The sequence below is a fragment of the Rhopalosiphum maidis genome, chromosome 2, assembly GCF_003676215.2.
Source record: "Rhopalosiphum maidis isolate BTI-1 chromosome 2, ASM367621v3, whole genome shotgun sequence".
Classification (NCBI taxonomy): domain Eukaryota; kingdom Metazoa; phylum Arthropoda; class Insecta; order Hemiptera; family Aphididae; genus Rhopalosiphum; species Rhopalosiphum maidis.
The window spans coordinates 78350036-78366104 of NC_040878.1; the positions used below are offsets into that span (position 1 = coordinate 78350036).

The 16069-nt window shown below is 25.1% G+C and overlaps 2 protein-coding genes across 4 annotated transcripts; one reads left to right on the forward strand and one right to left on the reverse strand.

Annotated features, from left to right (window-relative positions):
• Positions 1 to 1896: 1896 nt before the first annotated feature.
• On the reverse strand, positions 1897 to 11263 carry LOC113553170 (carotenoid isomerooxygenase). Of its 3 annotated transcripts, XM_026956348.1 has the most exons (10): positions 10920 to 11263; positions 10628 to 10739; positions 10357 to 10503; positions 7845 to 7989; positions 6450 to 6594; positions 5278 to 5507; positions 4898 to 5074; positions 3687 to 3926; positions 3234 to 3332; positions 1897 to 2157 (listed from the first exon to the last, which is right to left on the reverse strand). In XM_026956348.1, the coding sequence occupies exons 1-10, from the start codon at positions 11254 to 11256 to the stop codon at positions 1981 to 1983; spliced, it is 1809 nt and encodes a 602-aa protein (XP_026812149.1). In that variant the 5' UTR covers positions 11257 to 11263; the 3' UTR covers positions 1897 to 1980. The 3 variants fall into 3 exon arrangements, with proteins under 3 accessions (XP_026812149.1, XP_026812150.1, XP_026812151.1); XM_026956349.1 differs by lacking the exon at positions 3687 to 3926; XM_026956350.1 differs by lacking the exons at positions 6450 to 6594; positions 7845 to 7989 and having other exon boundaries at positions 5278 to 5503.
• Positions 11264 to 13292: 2029 nt separating this feature from the next.
• On the forward strand, positions 13293 to 14852 carry LOC113553826 (urease accessory protein UreE-like). Its single transcript, XM_026957368.1, has 2 exons — positions 13293 to 13419; positions 14158 to 14852. The coding sequence occupies exons 1-2, from the start codon at positions 13408 to 13410 to the stop codon at positions 14452 to 14454; spliced, it is 309 nt and encodes a 102-aa protein (XP_026813169.1). The 5' UTR covers positions 13293 to 13407; the 3' UTR covers positions 14455 to 14852.
• Positions 14853 to 16069: the final 1217 nt, after the last annotated feature.

A 16069-nucleotide genomic window follows, 5' to 3' on the forward strand; every position in this document is an offset into this window, starting at 1 on the left:
GTTTCCGGGTATAGATTATTAATATTTGGTTACACATTTGAGATGTAGACTATAGTTAATATTTTTATTATTACACAGTCAATACATATAATATCCGTTATTTTTTCGATATAGTAAAAAAAACAAAAAATGGTAGGCAAGTAGATATCGCTCTACTATACGTTAGATATTGAGTGGCTACTATTATGGGTGTGTTAAATTTAAATTCTATAATATATGTATATTGTTGTATACGAAAAACGATTTTAAGCAGAGATTGTCTAAAGGAAAAACATTGTCTATCACAAACTATATTTTATGATATCATTTTATTTTTATTAACTATTATGTATAGTAATTTATTTTACTATTCATATTATGTTATGTTGATATAATTAATTTTGAAAATATTGCATTTATTATATTATTTATACTATATTGTTTCAACTCATATAACTCAAAATGTAATAATACCTTTTCTAAGATTAAACAGTAAAAATATGTTTTATAGCATAAATACATATAATAATATCTTAAAATAAATCAAAATTGTTATTGCGTATAGTAAGATTCATAATAGTATAAAACCATAATATATATAAAGGTTTTTAAGTTTCCTCGAAAAATGTTTTTAAACTATAACAAAATATTTAACACCATAAATCATTATTTATCGTTTAAATAATTAAATCATTCAACATTTATTTTGAATTTAAAATGTCCATAAAAAAATATTTTTATATTTTTTAGATATGGTTTTAGTATGATTTACTTATGAAAACATTTTCAAAACAGATATAAAAATAAAAAAATTATGAATTTCGAAGTATAAAAATATAGTTTCCATTTTTTTTTACAGTTTTGACGAACTTCGTGTCAAAATTCTAACTTAAAACATATATTATATATATTTTTTTAAATAAATATATATATATATATATATATATATAAATATGAACATAAAAGACAGACAGGAAAAAAACACATATCATCATAAAATCAATACATTCATAGATTTACTCTGCTCAGAATTTAAAACTGCGAAGGTCGATTCCAAACGTCTACCAAGGTAGTTAGTGGATGTTCTTCTTATATTTGTTCTGTTAAATCCACCACTAACAATTAGCCTTTTTTGAATGTGATAGTATTAAACAATTAATCATGTCAGGGAACGTTTTCTATGTGTTATTCAGTTATCGATTTATTATCATTCATCATTATAGCATAATGAACTAACACATAGCACTCATAATTCGGTCATTTTAAATAATTGATCGCTAATAAATAGAAAAATACATCGACCGAAAATGAACCGATAGCATATGTGTTATAAAATATTTATTTTAAACAGGTCATATTTGGCGATAACATTTGATAATAATGTCTGGTTTAATTTATTAAATATTTTATACATGGTAATATAATGTTTTTATATTATAATATAAGATTTATTAGGTATATATTACATGTTAATACATTTTTCCTACAGTTAAATATTTTATTTACATTTTTATTTATCTATCTATTCACCAAAAATTAATATTTATATTTTTCAGGGATCTCTATATACAATTACTCTCAGTCAGAAAAATGCCTCATAACTTTAAAACTTGATGGAATTTTTTATAATAATTTTTTTTTTTGTGTTTAAATCATTAAAAATATCTCTCATTATTACCAAAATACCAACATTTTTCGATTCATTATTATTATACATATCATATTCAAGTAATAGAACGACTTGATATTTATTTACAACAGATAATTTTAAGGATTTTTAATCCTTGGGATGAAATATATCCCTTGTAGCCTAGTATAATAATTTCACTTTGGTTTCAAATATATTGTATACAAAAAACTTGGTAATAAAACAAATTTAATTTAAAATGTTAGTATTTAATACAATATAATATAATTTGATCTATTTAAAAATCGGTTACGATGATCAACTGTGAAAAATAATTATATTATCTGTGATTGTACTTCGATGACATGTTTTTTTTACACAGCAGCAGCATACCATCCATGTAAACATTTAGGAACTGGTGACTGAGTTATAAAAATAGCTCGTCCTATTTCTGTCCAACTCTTTGCATCCAAAACTATTACTCCGGCTTGGTGTGTACACTCTGATCCACCCCAAATAATTGATGACAAAATTACACCATCGTCTTCGTCCTGTATAAATAGATTCGTTAAATACAGTTAATGATTTTTACTTATCAATATATTGCATAATGCACATTTATTTTTGCATAGTGTCATTATCGGTCTGCAGATTTTATTTACATGATAACATTAATAACTATTATTATATAATTTATGAAGACTTTGTTTGTGCACTATCACTTATTAGTTATTAATTTTCTCTCTCTATGTAACACTACAAATTTACGTTTAGTAGAACGACCTTGCATTGTTAGCTTTAGTATTAGACTGAAAAACTTAAAGTTGGAACAATAAATACGTTTTTATATTTGCTTTCTTACGGTATTTCAATTTTTATGCGAATCGTGACTATTATGAGTATGTGTAAAATGTAACAATTTAAAAATGCTTATTTAGTTTTAAAATTGAAATATCTTAAATAAGCCAATAGTAAGAATCCATACAATATTCTAGACTCTATATTCTGTTCACTGTGAGAATAGTATTGCGTGATGGATGAAAATTCATCGTTTCTCCCCATTATAGCACGAAACAGCTAGGCTCGCTGACATACCACCAGTTGCTCTCAAGCGAGGACAAGGTTGACGCCCGTAATTTTTGTCAGTCATGTGCGCGAAGCGGTACTATGCTCTCAGTGAAAAGAGTATAATAGTTTCATAATAGGTTAATTCACATTATTACTATAAAGCTGACTAAAAAAGATCGGTTCTATTTAACACAAATTTACTTTATAACGCGTAGACCAGTCATTCAAAGAGATAAAACAAATAGTGCGCTTGCATCTTCTTAATGCAATATTTTAATTATTGGAGGTTATAATTTATGTAGATTAATTCTGGTCACGTAGCATTTAAGGAATCTGCAAAAATGATAGCAAACCACCATTTAAACATAATTTAGTGGTCCACCATTAGCCCATTAAATTTTAGCGAATTATTTAATCAATACATTTTTTATGCAATTTGTCATACTTAATATGTTTTTAAATCACAATTACAAAAAAAAATTCAATTTATTATTGTATATTGACTATTTAAACTAATAATTCGATTTTTTTTTTTAGAGTAATTTATTTAGGTACATACTTCAGCGTCTGGTGAAGAAACAAAAATTGGTTCACTGGGGTATACGTTCTTTTCACACCATGTCTTGCAAGTTTTATTGTATGTATCCACTTTTATGAGCTAATTAAAAAAAAAATATCATAAAAATCTTGCGTAAGAATTATATTTATATATTATTAATTGTGATCATCTAGAAAAATTTTCAAGTTGCATATAATAATTAAACATTATTATACATAATTTTTTATTATTTTGCAGTTCACGAATGAAAATCATTCATTTATAAACAAAAATGTAAAAAACGGTAAAGCTATGAATTTGGATATTACTCTAGGTACTAGGTACTATTATTCAAATTTAAATAATCCAGTATACTTTGTAATATATAATATATTTATAATTTTTTTTGTTCCTTATAAATACAAATCATATTATAAATTATAATCAATTCAACTACGGAACAACAATAATTACCGTCCCAGGGTTTTCAGCATCAACGTCAGATGATATTGCATAGAAAAATCTGTAGTTTTTGCCAATTTTTAAGTCATTAATCCTGGGTGTTTCACAACCTAAATCGCATAGCTTTTCGGGGCAGACATACAGTTGTTCGTTCGTATCATCGCCATCTGTAGGATTACGGTTAACTGGCAACACGAATCTCAAAGGCCTACTGCGAAACATTGCTGCATAATCTGGGTTTTTATTGAGATTCTGAAATAACAGTCTATTATGCTGGTTTAATAATAATATATCGATTGTATGTTTACAATTTAACATACGTTATAAGAATACAAGAATAAAGAAAAATTATATACTATTTAAGAAATATAGGTTAAGTACTAAAGTAAATGAAATTATTTTCTATACAAGTAAAAGTATATGATACAATTATTGTAGATGATGATTACTAATATATATATAATAATAATCAATATTTGTTTCTGTAGTATACATATATTAATTTATCTGGTGATTATTTTATCATTAAACACTCATTATTTCGTCAAGTATTAAATTTTTTTCAAAATATTTTGTATCATGCTTTTCTCAAACTTTATGAAATTTTTATTTTTTTCACCCTTTTATTTAATAGTGAAACCACTATCAATTTTTGATTTTCAAATGCAACATACAATGTACCAAATTTAACGCTGTTGAATTTTAACATTCAAATTATTATTTTTCATACTTAGTAGTTTTACTATTAAATAAAAGGGTGAAAAAATAAACATTTCATACAGTTTGAAAAAAGCATGATACAAAATATTTTGAAAAATAAATTCAATATACTTGACGAAATAATGAGTGTATTATAATAAAATAATCACCCTGTATATAGGCTTAACCTAATTGTATCGGCACCTAACATGTATTGTATTTGTATACCCATCTCAGTGAGCGGGAAGTCAATGGAAGTTTACCGAGTTTATAACTGTTCATGTAAGCTAATACACAACTCGATTTGAACAAATATAGTTAAAATCATGTGCGAACGCAAAGGGGTGTCTGCCCCCCTCCCCGAAATTTTAGGAACAAAAAAATAAATTATCTGACCTACAAATGAATAGTATGATATTTATGAACATTTTTCAAAAAATCCTCCCCCCCTCGAAATGTTTCCCAGCGTTTGCGCCTAAATTAAATTATTAATTTTAACACATTTTGTATTTATTAAAATTTACTTGTAATGCTTCAACGAACATGCAGTCGATCATGGAAGGATCTCGGTAACAACAAATATCGATTACCACGTTATCGTCTTCTTCGTACTGATTTATTATGTGTAGATAAAAGAACGCATCCGATTTAAATGTCTTCACCATTTTGCCGTTAGATCGTGAAATCAAGTAAATTAGAGTCTATAAAATACGAATGAAAAGGGTTTAGACATTGTTACATATAGTTTGGATTCATTATGTAACATCAATCTATCATAAAAATATAATTTATAATTTATATAAATCATTATACATATAATACATAGAGCAAATGTAACATTTTCCGGGGGTTTTAAAATTCTATAATATGAAGAAAAACTACCATAAACACCAAAAATACTTACGGGACAGTCTTGAAACCATTTTAGAGCACTAGATATTGGATTTCCTTTGAATCTGTTAATCATGGCGGTGGACAACGAAATACTCAGAGGCTGTTCGACTACGACGAAATAATGTTCCGTTATGCCGAAAGAATGCATGTACCCAGGATGCAGAGGCCACCGACACTTAATGGTAGCCACGATGCACATTTGCCCAAATATTTCGTCCGTCGAATACTGGTATCCACTTTCTTGGCAAACACAAAAATAATGTATCTAATAAAACTTATGTATATAGGTATCTACCAAAAATTGTGTACACAATAAGTGGCATGTTTAACAATATTAATATTGATTTATACACCGTTATATGCAAATCTTTAAGTCTTTAATACGTTTATACTTTATTCAATAAGTACACACTCATTTTAAGATAAATTAGATAAATATGTACAATATATATTTATTTACTATTTAGTAATAGTTTGGCACAGATCATTGATTCGCATTATAACATGAGCATAAATAAGAAAATAATAATATATACAAGTATAGATGAAATATTGACTGATTCCACTTTTTCATCAAAACAATATCTATCCTCCTCTATTGGTTAGGTTGGTCACTTAATACGAATAGAATATTATAATTGTTTTTTATTTTTACAATGATGTTTATAATATCATAGATTTAGAGAAAAATTTCCGGAAACTTTTAAAAGCTATTGCAAAGGTAAAAGTTATCTAAAATATTCTGCTTTGGGATAAGAAATTAAAATTGCATGTTTTTATTAAAAATGTAAAAAAATAATAACAATAAAAAATATTATTTTTTAGAAAAATGTTGTTTTTTAACATTTTGAAATACGAGTAATGACGTAAGAACAGTATTTTTAAAAACGTTTATAGTTTTATGATATACGTATCTCACGTCCCTGTATAGTAAATAAAGTATAAACTTACTTTAAAAACATACTATATTATAAATAATACATCTTTTTTAAGTTCATATATATTTTTTTTTAACTCAATTATTAGAACGTCAACATTTATTTTTATTTCATGGCATAAAAATTATTTTGACGGGAACGTGAATTCGGTCAATATCTAATTCAATGGAAATGGGTAAGATATACTTTTTAGTGATCAGTGATCGCTATTAGTAAAGTGCTTTGAAATATATTAGGGCCCTACCTGAATCAACTCGAGGAAATTTAACCACGCAATAATGAGGACCATCAATTTTTGGAACAGTCGCTAAATTGAAAACGGCACCATCGGCCGCCACATGTGGGTGAGCAGTATGGTGAACAATACCAGTCAGCCGAGCTATATCTATCTAGTTGAAAAAATGTTAAGTCTATTACGTAAATGTCAGTGCTCTATTTGTTTTATCTCTAAATTGGCAATCAGTAGAACTAATCTTTGGCGTTGTTATTGTTTTAAAAGATTAAAATATTATAATGAATTGACTTATTATCAAACTTAAAGTTAAGACCATTATCTATAATTCTGAGTTTGTTTGATGAAATTTTTAGTTAAGATTCGAAATTTATGCAAGTTATGAATAGGTATATAAAGTATTACAGTTTAAAAATGCTCATATATCGCAGAAAACTTATGTATCGTTAACAAGGCAATGTATACAAACGCATTAACTTTATAATCTTTTTTTTTATGTGTTAAAAAGGCTTCAATATCTGAAGTCATTAGCCTGTAATAATTACATATTTGTCTTAACACCAATTATGTTGAACAGTTGAGGAAGTTTGTGAAATATATTATTATTGTTATTATTTACAGTAATTCTGTTAAGTCTATGTTAGTGAAAATATTGTAATTTATAATATTTTGTTTAGACTTACAACATAAGGTTGGTTATTCTGCTGAATGAAAATTGTTTATGTATAGATACTCGGGTGGGGAAAATATAGAGTATATAATGCGTTGACTTCTACTTAATATTAATTATGTAAGAATATAGGTACCTACCACTTTTATCTACTAACGTAAGTATAACAATTTTTTGTTTATAAATTTGTTCAACCACAAAACGTGCTTAAATGTGAGAATGCGAAATAACAATCATATCTCTAAATATACTTTTACATTTTTATCATAATTGATAATATTACAACATTTTATTTGTTCAATAACACTATTTCACACACACATATGCATATTATATCATTATAATATAACTGATCATTTTTTACATGTGTATGTAAAAGATTAAATTCCAATTTAAATTAAAACAATTGTTAAGATCTTTAATAATATTATAAGATTTTCATTATTATTACAACATATTAACATATTATGTATAAAAAAAAGATTACTATAAAGTTCAAGTTAAGTATAATAGTTCAATATTTAATTTATGATTTAATTTGCATTATGTATAATACGTACCAATCGTGTTTAATCTTAAACTAATATAAAAAAAACAATTTAAAATAATGATTATATAGTAAGTAAGTAATATGATTTTATTTTTAATAAAAACAATTTGAACATATTTTTGTTATTTCAATAATGTATACGCTTATTAGGTTATAGTTTTATATTATTATAATATGTTATATTTACTGTATTAAGTGTTTCGAGAGTTGTAGGATCAATTTTAACCATTATTGGATACTCGGTAAATGCATAATATTCATCGCCAATTGGGTAAATAGATATCATCGCATTGTCTGATTGATCGTCTCCCCATTTAAATAAATTAGAAAACCTAAAATAAAAGTATTTTTTTATTCAGTTGAGTGTATTTTATTTGAAAAATGTAACTTAATTTAAACTAAAATCTTAGATATTCACTTTTATTTTTCATTTTTACACCCTGGTATATATCAAACGACACTCACTATGGTTTAAAAATATATACAGTAAGACAAAATTAGTAACAAAACTTTATTCAAGATTTCTCTCAAACCCTTAATTTTCCATATTATAATTTTTTCAAATTCACTTCCTGGGAATTCAAAGCGCTGCTTGAAACGACAATGATGCAGAGTTACTAAATACTAGATAAAATAAAAATATAAAGGTATATCGTATGTACAAAAATAGTAAATAACAATAATGATAATGTAAAATGTATTTTATATGTATCAATATGTAATATATTCGGTGCGGTGTTCAGTTCAGAATTTGAAATCAGTGAATTATACGCTTCACATACTTTTATTCGTAAAGATTGCTTCTTATGCAACTACTATTAATATGATAAATGTTAGTAAGACAAAGACCTAAAATGCGTTCATTAGAAATAAAACGGCTCATATTGGGTCTGAGTCTGGGTTTAATTTTTAAAAATTCAAAAATGTTTGGTTGGTTATAGTCATAAAACTGTTAAATAATAAGCATTGACCGTGACGTACTCAGAACTTTAGGAGTGTCTGAGAGATGATTATTTCCGTAAGTGACACTTTTTTAATTGTAAACATATAATAAATAATAATTATCCATATCAATGTTATATAAGTATAATATACGACATAATTATTAATAATACATTATTATTATTATTATGTATTATTTATTATTCAACTATTTAACCTTCGTTATTATCGAAAATAATTTTCTAATAGTTGGCAATTAAATTTTGTTACATTGAACATTGATTTCTTTATTTTTAATGATAATTTTATATCTGCTTCCGGATTTGTGTATTTCTATTCATTTTTATTGCACTTATTGACGTTTAGTTAATAAATTTTTTTATTTTTTCTTGTTGAATTTGTTTTTCCTACCTACTTAATTATATACAGGTATTTTTTTTTTTACCTGATAGCCAACATTTATTTAGTAAATATATTTAATTAATATATCAGTTACAAAAGCTGTGCAAGATTATTTGTGACGTTTGGTGGACGTAGGTTAGGTCGCTATAGATATTAATATAGATTAATACATTATATATGATATCATGAAACAATTGTTTAAATTCAGAACAAATTTTATTTAACATAGAGATTATCTATTAAATTTGGAAACTGACATTTAAAGATTTATCAGGACTGAGTAAAATATTATTGAAGGTTTATTCAAAAAAAAAAAAAAAAATGAGTGTACTATTGACTATAATAAACATTTTAACATCGAATTTTATAAATGTTGACCTTAAAACATATGGGATCGATTTATTTTAGATTTAATTATTTTATTTTAAAGTGAAATTTATAAGCTAAGTAAATAAACATACTTTAATAACCTTCAATATTTGCGATAAATTACTATAAGGCTCTAATATGGGTAATTATTATGTATACATACATCATTTACCTAGGATTGCCAAATGGTTATTGAAAATGGTTAGATTACTTAATAGTTGTTTAAAAATCAATAAATCTACAATAATATAAAATGTCTTAAAATAAAAATGAAATTTTTATATTAATAAAAATATTTTTTCACATATATTACCAATTTTTTACCAAACATAACTCAAACTAAATGTTCATCATTAATACATTACTTGTTTAAAGTTGACAACATTATTAATATTAGGTATTTAATAATTGGTTATAATGAATTATTATCTATTATTGTGTACACGTGCACGTTTAGAACTCAACAACTCTAAATTCACTTTTGCCCTTACTAACTGTACTTACTTATTTTATATTCGAATAAAATAATATTACAAAATACAAATTATTATTTAAACAACAATAAAACATTAGAATAATAAGTTAAAATGCCTATATTGCTTTTTTTTATCCATCTCATTTCCTCATGACTTATGTTTTAGAATTTTGTTAATTCATAACAATTTAAAATAATTTTATTTTTTAATATAAAATCAGTTTGAAATTTTTATTTTTAATATTAACTTTATATTTATCAATATTTTAATTTTTTCAAAATATTTATATGAAATGATTAGGACCATGTAGTAAAAGTAGTTAGTAATTTATGTATTTACCATATTTGATAATAATTCATCAGAATTATAGCAACAGCGCCATAGCGGAATATACAATGTTATTAGTAAATGTGTATTAATCTAATTTTCTATTTTAATATACTAAAAGATAAAAGTATAATTTAAGTATTGACAAATAAGTTTGGTGTACCTAAGTTTCATAGCACGTACCTGTGAAAAATTGTTTTACAGGGATCAGGACACGCTTTGGTTCCAAATTCGGTAATGACTATTCTTTGGGCTGCTTTATTTTGTTTATATGTGTTTGATTCCAAAAACCTACACTGATATGACACTAGTCCATTTTTAAATGCAAACCTATTATAAAACACAATGGTATTTACATTATAGACTATAGTTCATGCAAATATATAGTTTACAAATAAATCTTATAATATTATGTATTATATACGTTTTGAGAATTTATCATTATTGTTTTTACCTGTGTAGTAAGGCAGAGCTGTCAAATATATGATTAAATTCGTAATTTCCCACGTGTGTACTCCCAGGACCGTTTCGTAGTAGCGACCCTGATAACCATTCCGGTATCTTACCTAGGTATAATAATTGTGTCATTGCAAATTAATATTTAAAATGTTTGAAAATCAAGATTTTGGTGCGTAATAGCGGTAATTGTATTATAACTAATAGGCACGCAGTTGAATCACATATTTGCTGTTGTTCGATGCGACGATGCAGCAATGTTATCAATTTAATATTTAAACGCAATTTACCTCTGATTTTCCCTTGGACGGGAATCGGAATGTCATGCGTACAATTTCTTAGCCAAATCGATGTATCACAATTCGGGTATAAATCCTGGCCAGCATTCAGCCTTTTCACTAACAAGTCTCTGTTTTCGTCCAATCCGCGAAACATACTGTCGATTCCAGCAGTTTGTCCGCTCACCACCGGTGCAGTCTCCTTCCAATTATTTGCGACGCGCCACAAACCCTTAGACAACCAAAATCGACATTTTTTATACCGGTCAATAGTCGACTTGACTTTCGAGGTTAATATTGTTTTTAATAAGTATTTCTTCTTCGAAAAATACCGAGTTGTTTTTTTCATCGTTAAATGTACGCGTTATACTAAATAGGTACCTATAGGTACTATATTATTATTATTTCGACATAACTATATATATCACCGCCGCATGTTACGTAAAACACGTGTAATTGGATACAATTATACGATTTTATGGCTTCCTGAATGCATATAATATGTACTATATAACCGATTTAATGTTAACTAAACACATTTAATATACTTACCATATTAGCCTTTATTTACTGTATATAGGTATAATTACCTTCATGTATTTAATAAGATATTATATTATGATAAAACGATTACACTAGTTCAATATAATATTTTTCATGCTGTTATTCGCCGTTGTACGTTTGACTAAACAAAAATAGTAGAGGTTGTTAAAAATATGATATCTATATTTTATAAAACTTAAAAATCTATACTTACATCTCAACCATATAATTTTGCGACTTCGGTGAATAATGGGCCGTTCCGTTTAAATGGGTGGTCGCCGACCGGGTAGAGTAGAACCTATTACGCGTATAATATACAAATCGATTACCTATATAGTTTATTATGTAACTTACAAAAAAGCTAAAGCAACACTGTACAAAATATTGTATTTTTATAGGAATAATGAATTATAATGAAATATACTATACTTATACGTATATAAATGGATTTCCACCCAGGATGCTCACTTATTTTATTTTTAAAAATTTAAAAATGTTTAAGTACGCTTAAAAAACGTACTTACAGATACATAGAATATTGTTTATATTATTTAAGGAGAGCCGTCTGGCAATACAAACTACTTTTTTTTCAAATAAGAACTACCTACATCTACTTTATTTTTGTATATTTTTAAATATATGATTTTTTTTAAATTTTTAAACAGAAAACAATTAAAAAAAGTATTTCTTGAGTTATTAAATTGTATGCTTTAATTTTAAGGACAATCCTTAATTTTACTTGTATTTTTTTGTATCATAAAATACATTTTATACTCAGATTTAGACACCTAATAACATGTTATACTTTAACAATTTTTATAATTTATAAATATAAAATACTAATGTGTAAATATTAAAATTATTTTAATTTTTAAACCTACGAGTATATAACTTTTTATTTTATATTTTTAAGGATTATTAAGTAATATGTATAATTTAGTAATTAAGAAATTACTCAATCGATTTTTGTTTTAAATAAATCAAAATGTTCAACAATATTCAATTGCTTAACAATTTATATTAAAAAGGTTTTGTTTTGTTTGTTAAAAATAAGTTATTATCGTTACAGGACATTCCTTAAAAAAAGTATACAAATCTAAATAAATAAAAATTTGATTCTAAGTATACCTATTTTTTTTTTTTAATTTTGTGAGAAAAACTTTTAAAAAATCTTGTTTTATATTGTCAAACCTTATAAGACTTATAAGGTTTGATAATAAAAAATTTAATAATTTTTGGAATATTCGCTATATGTTGATGTATTTTGTCAAAAATTAAAATTCAAACGCTTATAAAAAATAATAAATATAATGTTTTGTTGATATAATAAAAACAACACTTAAAACTTAAAAGAAACTTTGCATTACCTAGTATTACATTTGAAATTTTACTTTAAAACGAAAATTGCATTATACATAATTTAAAAAAAAGTTTAAATGCCTATGAATGGACAATAATTAAAAGGTATATTTAATATTTTAAAAATTATGATGTTTAAAAACTGCTAATATAAATATTTATGAAAATGTCAAGTTTAATTTTCGCCCAAAAATCTCCTTCAAAGTTTAAATTTTTAATGCAATTTAAACTTTAATAATTTATCAATAAACATAATTTTATATTTAAGAAATCATGTAAAATGTAATTCTTAATAATGCTATTGTGTATAATTTTATATAAGGTACGTAGAAATGTGATAGTTAACAAATAATAATATAATAATATGAGATTATAAAAACATAAATTATAGTGAGTTATAAACAATCTTAATAAATATGGAGGTGGAACAGTTTCAAGAAAACAACACTTTATTGTAGATAATTTTTATTATCGCTTCAAACACTGTGTATTTATACAGAGGTAGACCTTCATTTTGCTCACAGTTTTCACAAAGAATTATAACAGTATTGTTTCTAAAAATTTTGTTTTATTAAGTTATTAATTTACATTCGACATCATGAGATTTTCAGTAAGTAATTTATTATATCACAGTGACTAATAATGGTTAAAAGTTGTTATAGTTCTAAAAATTAATAATATTCAATAATTTCTTCTTATATATTTTATCTGTCTATTAAAATATGTAGTTAAATTCAATAATGCATTTATATTATCTATTCAACTCTTTATTTATTTATTAACTTCATCGGGTACACAATAGAAACTTAAGTATTTAATTAAATAATATAATAAAGCTCTTCCTCGACTTACTATATACAGCCTTGCAGATTAATATTAAATATTAATGCCTTAAGTTAAATATTTTTTCTAATTTATAATATGTATTACATTTTACTTGAGATTAATAATATTCGTCAATCAATTAAAAATATGAAGTATGTAGAATTGACAATTGTTTGAGCTGCACAAAAACGTTTGATATAGTTATCTTATAAAATTTAGTTCGTTTTATAGGTAATAATATTCAAATCTACTGATTAATATGATTAATAATTATATATTTTTTAAACTAGACAAAATTAATTTGAAAGTTTTGACTATAATTTATTTATCAAATTAAATGAAAAAGATTATAACATATTTACTATCGGTAGGTTAATATATTAGGTACCTACCTATGTTCTATACGTATATTATTTGATAATTTAATGATTATTAACAAAACAAATATTTTTATTATTACTATTTACTTAAAATTTAGAGGTTAGACGTTGAAATTAATTTGAAACTTATATATTTTGTTTAGTTTTTAATACTTTTGGTGGCAGTTGTTATGATACAAAACTGTTTGAGCGCTCACTGTCATCACGAAGGTGAACAAAATCATCAAGAAAGTGTTGGTGATCACACTGGCCATAATCACGAAGCTCACACAAGTCACGAAGGAGGTGACCATACAGGCCATAACCACGGATCTCACACAAGTCACGAAGGAGGTGACCATACAGGCCATAACCACGAAGGAACCGATCACTCAGGACATGACCACACAACAGGTGATCACACTGGCCATAACCACCAAAAACATCAACACCGTAAATAATAATTGTTAAGCTAAGCACACAAATGTATAATGATATGACAATCAAATACTAAATTAATATTTCTTTAAAATTAATATCATTTTTCGATATGTATTTTTATTATGATATAATATTCTCGTATAATAACTATAATATTGTACAACATTATGAAATAAATTAAGATTACTCAATTTTATATTTATTTAATTAATCGTGTAATACAAAATGTCTAATTTCAACTAATAATAATATTGGTTAATTATGTATTAGATTACAGGATACAATAATAAATGTCAATTAAAATGACTGTCATTAGATTTCGAATCAATATAAATTGTATGTTCACTAAAAAAAAACACGAGTTTGAAATAAATATATTATATATACTATATATATAGTATATATAGTGAGTACCTTAGTACCTATAATGTAATTAGACTATGTATCATGACTATTAAGGCGTACAAATGTTGTAATAATTATATCGTCTGATCACAATATAATGATAGTAAAATAATAAATTATGTGCCTACTGCTAACAGTTGGAAATTCAGGTACTCACATATTTGAGATGAAAATATTGATTTTAATTGTGCGTGTATCGCGTTAAATATTGTTTCGTTTATTATAAAAAGTGTTTATCACATCATGTGGCAAGAAATTTAACCTTATAATGATTACTAGGTTAGTCGTTACTCGTTATATAGACGAAAATAGCTAATACCCTGTATACAGGTGACCTATAGTAGATAACATATAATCACAATATTCATGTCTGACCTTACGATTTTAGGTTGAAAACTAAATAAAATGTTTTTAACGTCTAATATCATACTATTATATTCTAAGAATCGTGAAAGTTGATAACCATAGTATAATTTCTAAAATTTTTATTTTCACACAAAAATATAAAATTAAAATATGTATTATTGTAAAATAAATATATTTATTGTTTCTCTTAAAATCTAAAACACAAAAATTTATCAAATTTTTAGTATTATTATTAAAATAATTGATCAGGAACCTTGTTTACCTATCAAAAATCTAGATCTTCTTCACTCAGAATCGTTTTTAATCGTATTCAATAATTTATCATTGAATTTTTAAATTCCAAATAATTTAATATTTTGATTACAGTTATTTACTGAATACAAGATACATTAAATACCTATTGTACTGCAGTTGAGCAGCTAAGCTTTAAAGTCCTCAAAGTTGAATATTGACGTATTTTTAATACTCCATAAAGTAATGACGGACTCAAGTATAAAAAAACACAGTGGTATCATTGTAATACCAATACATAAATACATTTATTGCTCCACTCAGGTAATTTAATATAGATCATTAAAACAATAAAATATCAGGTATACATCTACTCGATAGGTACATACATGCAGCACATGCGGTGTCGGGATAAAAAAAAAACATTGGCTTAATAAATTACTTTCCCACATTTTATTATTTAATTGTTTACTCATACTGTCTATAAATAAATAGTTTGAATTATAAGGTCACGGGATCCATAAAAAAATTGCCAGTTTGTATTTGCCATTTGGTGACTTCTGCAACCTGCAGCTAATGTACGATGATTTTACAATACGTTCATGTAATATACGTATATATATATATATAATA